Genomic DNA, 6,054 nt, shown 5'->3' with positions numbered 1-6,054 from the left:
GGGTGGGACAGGCAGAGCCGGCGTGCGAGTGAGCGCGACACGCCACCGCTGGCAGCACGCACCCGCCAGCGTGTGGATGCGGTACTTTTTGGAGGTCGCGCCATCCACGTCCGCCACGAAGCGCGCCAGGCAGCGGATGCCGTTGCCGCACATCTCGGGCTCAGAGCCGTCTGAGTTGTAGATGCGCATTGCGAGGTCGGTGTCGCCGACGGGCGGCAGTGCGAAGATCACGCCATCGCCGCCGATGCCAAAGTTGCGGTCGCAGAGGCGGGCGGCCTGCTCCGGGGTGAGGATGGGGTCGGGGCTGCCGCGGTTGTCGACCTGTGGGGGTGGGGTGGGGTGGGGGACGGGGCGGCGCAGGAAGGTGAATGGGCGAAGGCGGCGGCACTGCCGCGGCAGCTGCAGGCGGTCGCCGCCGGGACGTGCGCCTGCCGCTGTGCACAGGACATTGAAGAAGTGTGCAGCGCGAGGCGTTTTGCGAACAGGGCTTGGCGCCCTGCCAAATGCAACAGCAAGTGCGCAAGGCATCCCTGCGGCCGCCGCAGCGCCGTGGCGCGCAGCCCGCCATGGAATTCGCACTCACCAGGATGAAGTCGTTGCCGAGCCCCTGATACTTCTTGAAAGTCAGGCTCTTCTGGGCTGTGGCCACGGCCGCACGGACCTGCACCGCTGCCCTGCGGGCGCCGGCGGACCCCCTGGTGGGGTGGGCACGCTGATGAAGGTGCTGCATCCCAGATGTGTGCATCGCTGCTGCGGCCGCAGGCCTAAGAGCTGCTTAGGCTCGGCCGCAGTAGATCACTTGTCTGTGCCAGTCACAAGGCAAACCTACGCAACACCAATGCGTTTCAAAAATGACGACTTGAGTGTGCGTGAAACTTTCCACGTAAATATGCAATACAACACCCAAACCAGCAGAAGGGGGCAGGACGTGGGGTCCCAGAGCGGGTTCAGGGTGTATTGGGTTAGTATTTCATGGTACTGCAATCAAATAATAAAGAACGCGCCTACTCAACGACCGATTAACCCGCAGTCACCCGCACTTTGCGTTGTCGCAGCTAGTTGCAGGTCCCAGGAGGTCTCTTGGCGTTATGGTGCAGCAATTTACATAGATACATTCAAATAATCAATGGACGACGCCCGACGCGGCCGGGTAGGCGCTGGCCGAGCGCTGCACCTGCTGCTGCTGTTGGCGCTGCTGGTCTGCGCCCACCCAGCGCTCGCATGCAAGCGGGGCGACCTGCCCTGCTGGTGCCTGAAGGCCGGAGGGCGGTGGGAGACGCCGCCGCAGCCGCTGCTGCCGACCTGCAAGGTGTCCTTTCAAGTCCAGGGGAAGCAGCGGTAGGTGGCCACCTGCCCCGCCCGGCTGTTGGCCGGTGCGGCCACAGCTGTCCGGCAAGGCTGTGCGGCCGCTCGCGACGGACGCCTATGAGACCGTTTGCGCCGTGTTCCACCACCTGTGATCACTCCCACCTGCAATCGCACTGCTTGTGACTTGTTGCAGGACCGCAAATGTGTACCTGCCAGCCAACTACGAGCCCTCCGACTCGGCTCCAATGTGGTGTGTTGGAAAGCCAAAAAGCTGCGATCGGGAACCCAGCAGCCCTACATGATGCATTGCAAACCGGGTGCCAGCAGCAGCTGCCTCGCGCGCCTCTCACGGCGCGCCTCCTCAGCTTCCGGTCAAGCTGCCCGCACTTGTGCTTGCAGCTTTGTTGCAACCGCAGCGCCTTGACAATGCGGTCGCTTTCTAAGCAAATGCATACCACACACCCTGCGCCCCTGCACGCGCCCAAAGGATCCATTTGCACGGCGTGTTCTGGAGGTGAGCAGCTCCCCAAAACCAACAGCAGCGGCCAACTTTATGGAAGGCCGCCCGACTGCCACCAAGCAGCCGACGCCATGGCGTTCACAGATTTTGCCCATCCCAACACCAGAGTGGACAACCCTTCCCTGAACCCTACCCAACCCTGCATCCCCCTGCCGAACAATCCTGCTCCACAGGTCGATGGGTGACATAGGCTCTCAGGTGAAGGGGTGGCCCGTCCAGGCCGCAGACGCGTCGGCGCTCTGGGACAAGCTCGCCAATGGCAAGCCACACCAGGAGGGCGCGATAATTGTCTACCCCCAGTCCCTCGGGGACCCCAACACCCGGCAATTTTTCAACAACGGCTACTGGTGCGCGCTCGGCCGCCCGTTGTGCGATGCGCAGCGCGCTGTCGCTGTTTCTCTCACGCAGGCTGCATGGAGCTTGCCGGTCATTCTGCGAGGACGCAGCATCCCTGCTCACTGGTGCAAATGGCACCGCCTGTGTGGCACATGACCAACGCGTCCGGCGCTGCGAGTTGCTCAGCTGCCGTTTTGGCCACGTCAAAGCTGCGAAAGACACGTTCACAACCCGCAAGCACAAACCACTTGACGATCTACCACCCTTTACTACACCCGTTCAACCCGCCGCCCCAGGACATGCAGCGTCGGCGTATGCATCGACAAGCACACCGACGACATCGCCTTCCTAGAGCAACTCGTCTCCTCCCTCCCCGGCCGCTTTTCTGCCGACCCCAAGCGCGTGTACCTGAGCGGCAAGTCCGCCGGCGGCATCCTCGTGCACGCGGCGTTGTGCAGGTCCAAGGTTGTCGCCGACAAGGTGGCGGTCGCGATCGACGTCATCGGCGGCATCCCCGACGCAATGGCGAAGGCCTGCACGCCAAAGGGCCGGACCAATGTGCTGCTTGTCCACGGGATGAAGGACGAGCACCTGCCTTGGGCGTCGAGCGTGGTGCTGGATTACGTGCCTTTCATGAGCACGCAGGCCGCGGCGGGGTTCTGGCGGGACAAGTACGGTTTGCACAGGTCGACGCGCAAGGATTACAGGGGCGGGGAGTACAAGTGAGCATGGTCGGGGCGTTGGTGCGACCGCACGCGTTGAGGGTTGCGGTGTGCTGTCGGTCTCCGTATGCGCTTCATATCACACAACATTGATTTGGGTTCCCCCACAGGACCTGGGCGCGCCTGACCGTGCTGAGCATGAAATCGCTTGGGGGTCGATGCCTTGTGTGCTCACCCAATTATGTGCTTGGACACCTGGATTTTAACGCCTCTCCCCATTCAGGTGCGAGTACTTTTCAGGCAGCGGCAAGGCCAACGTCGCAATCTGCGGCATCACGGACGCCGGGCACACGTGCGGTGGGTTGACCGACGCTTGCACGCCTTTGCTGCTCACACCAGCATGGCCCAGCTGCGGTGCCGTCCAGCGGTCAATAGGGTTTGATTGAGGTGCGTGTGGGGGAGGTCCTCACCCGGCCGCCGTTGCATTGGTATCTGTATTGATTGCGCCCCTAAACTCCTTTCGTGGCCCCATTCGCAGACATCCCCTACGTCGGGGCGCCCTATGACTTGGCGTGGTCATACGTGAAAGGCATCAAGAGCTAACTGATCGGTGTTCGCCTCCTCGACGCCTTCCTTGTTACATATTTTTTGCAAACACTTTCTCGACGGTTGCGCGCCTGGCTGGCAGGCGCACACGCTGCACACGGTGCACGCCTTGTTGAATTTGCAAATTGTGTGCAAAGCGTGCACCACAAGATTTACACACATAGTGTAGCACCGCAACCTCCATGCCTGCATGGCGTGGAAGATTGATGTGTTCAACTCATCCTACGAGGGCTCACACAACGTGGGGTTGAGGGGGATGAGAGGCTTCACACCTTCACTGCAACTTGAGCTGCGGCAGCAACATGGCGCTGACAAGCACCACGTCACCGCAACCATGCTGGTTTGACTGCACGTTGACCGCGCCAGTCTTACAATCCTCTTTCCCACCCGGCCCACAGTCACACCCGACCAACATAATGTTTCAACACGAGTCCCATTCGTAGGTAGCACCCTTCCGGCATTGTGAACACACATTCAATGCCGTTTTTGATTGGCAAAGTGAAAGATTTGTAAGGTTGGCTTGAGCTATTTGACTTGACAAAGACTGAATTATCCCTGGGGTAGCAAGCGGTTGCAAGTGTTTGCTGCCCGGCTGTGACGCAGTGCGGTCCCCGGCGCAGCACCGCACGGGGTGTCTGCAAACGAGACTGCCTCGTCCTGCTGTGGTTACACTAGCCAGCCTGCGTGAGTCTCACTGGCAGCCACCGAAGATGCTGAGTGCGCAATCCGGGCCAGGAAGGGCCAGCATTCCAAGTGTTTGGTAACCTTAGGCCCCGTGCTATTGCCTTGAAGGAATGGGCAAAAAGCAGCTGCTACATGTTTGTGCACGACGTCATGCGCTTCAAGGTTAGCGTATGCACAAGCGATCAGGATGTTCTAGCTATGCGTGTGACAGTATGATGGTAGTGCGGCTGCCCACGCTGCTGCCCACCGGTCACGCCGGACCCCCTCGCCTGGCACCTCCCCTAGCCTGAGCAGGCGTGATTGAGATTGTCACTATGCATGTCCACGGAGCTTCACATGCGCTCGTCTCATTTTCGCGAAAGTCTCGCCCCTCATCTACCGCACTTGCTCCTGCGCAGGGGTGAGCCGCAGCTCACAAACAGAGGCCCCGCAGAGGAGAGCACAACCTCGGCACGCCAGTGTCTTCATGTCTGGGTGCAGGTGCGCACAGCGCCAGTGCCAAATTGAGCACATGCAATCGTGGGAGTTCGCAATAGGCTCCAAGATGGTCAGGTACACCGCCTGAACATTGATAATACATCACACTTGCCACACCACCGTTGGTAAAGGCAAGCACGGGCATCCCTGACACACTTTTGCAAAATAATATATATTTCTGGCCTAGCATTGCGATATCAATGCATTTCACGAACTGAACAACTGAACTTGCTTGACACACGGGACGGTTCTGCCCCTGACCATCCGCCGCTCGGATCACACAGTCTGCGTCACGTACAGAAAGGGCATAGTGATACGTAATCGACGGGCAAGGACGACACCTGAGCCCGGCGCTACCTGCACACTCGGTGGCGCGCCGCTGCCGCTGCATTTGTGTGCTCCGCTGCTGCACACAACAGAGGGATCCTCCAGCCCCCCTCAAGAGTCGCAGCCAGCACCATGTCGGGCCTCGCCTATTGCTTTGAGGAGGTGAGCTCAGCTCGGCAGCGGGCTGCACGCGCGGCGGGCGCAAATGGCGTCCCCCAGCAACGGCGCCACCCGCCGGCGCCATGGGGGCCGTCCGTTGACCCTAGTTGACCCCCTTTGCGGCGCAGGCATTCATGTGGCACGAGGCGGGCTACAACCAGAACGTCCGCAAGGGCCTGCAGCCGACACCCCACTTTGAATCTGCAGGTGTGAGGCGGGCCAGGGTATTTTTGGAGGGCGGGGGCGCACAGCAGGGGCGGCGTGCGGCATGCCTGCGTTTGATGAGGCTCACACTGGCTTGCAACGAGGAGCTGAGGGCGGGGTTGTGGCGTGCAGCATGAGTGCAGATGTTCAGAAGGGGCAGCGCGTTGAGGCTGCAGGCCTGCCCTAATCCAAGCACACAGCACGCCAGCCGGCGGCAGGGACCAGCAGAGGCCGGCCGATGGTCTGCGGTGAATGCACGGGCGCCCGCGCAGCACTGCCTGCTGTGCATTTTCTCGAGCCACCAGGCTGGTGATCGGCGGGGCGGGCTGACTCGCGATCTGATGCCGATGCTCACACACCCGAACCCCGCAGAGTCCAAGCGTCGCCTGAACAACCTGCTCGACTTCACGGGCACGCTCGACCGCCTGCGGCGCGTGCGCGCGCGACCGGCTGCGCGTGCTGAGTTGGCGCGGGTGCATTCTGAAGAGTACATTGACAAAATTGTGGCCCTCAGCAAAGACAGCTCAAAGGGCTGCCACCGCGCGGGTGGGCAGAGTGCTGATTGCGGGGCGAGCAGGGGCCTCTGTTTGCAATTGTGTGTGTGTGTGGGGGGGAGGGGTGCGTGCCTAAGTGCGTGAGTATGTGTGCGATTGTGTGTGTATGTATGTGGGTGTGTACGTGTGTGCGTGCATATGTGTGTGTGTGTGCGTGCGTGCGTGTGCGTGTGTGTGTGTGTGTTTGTGTGTGTGTGTGTGTGTGTTTGTGTGTGTG

At 61.1% G+C, this 6,054-nt stretch overlaps 1 protein-coding gene across 1 annotated transcript; it reads left to right on the top strand.

Annotated features, from left to right (window-relative positions):
* Positions 1-2,005: 2,005 nt before the first annotated feature.
* MNEG_13036 (hypothetical protein) lies at positions 2,006-3,429 on the top strand (the record flags this gene model as incomplete). Its single annotated transcript, XM_014038492.1, has 4 exons — positions 2,006-2,175; positions 2,461-2,886; positions 3,110-3,183; positions 3,365-3,429. The coding sequence occupies 4 exons, from the start codon at positions 2,006-2,008 to the stop codon at positions 3,427-3,429; spliced, it is 735 nt and encodes a 244-aa protein (XP_013893946.1).
* Positions 3,430-6,054: the final 2,625 nt, after the last annotated feature.

The sequence above is a fragment of the Monoraphidium neglectum genome (genome assembly GCF_000611645.1).
Source record: "Monoraphidium neglectum strain SAG 48.87 unplaced genomic scaffold scaffold03586, whole genome shotgun sequence".
In the NCBI taxonomy this organism is placed as follows: domain Eukaryota; kingdom Viridiplantae; phylum Chlorophyta; class Chlorophyceae; order Sphaeropleales; family Selenastraceae; genus Monoraphidium; species Monoraphidium neglectum.
The sequence above is the reverse complement of the archived record's forward strand: the minus strand, read 5'-3'. Positions and strand labels throughout refer to the sequence as shown.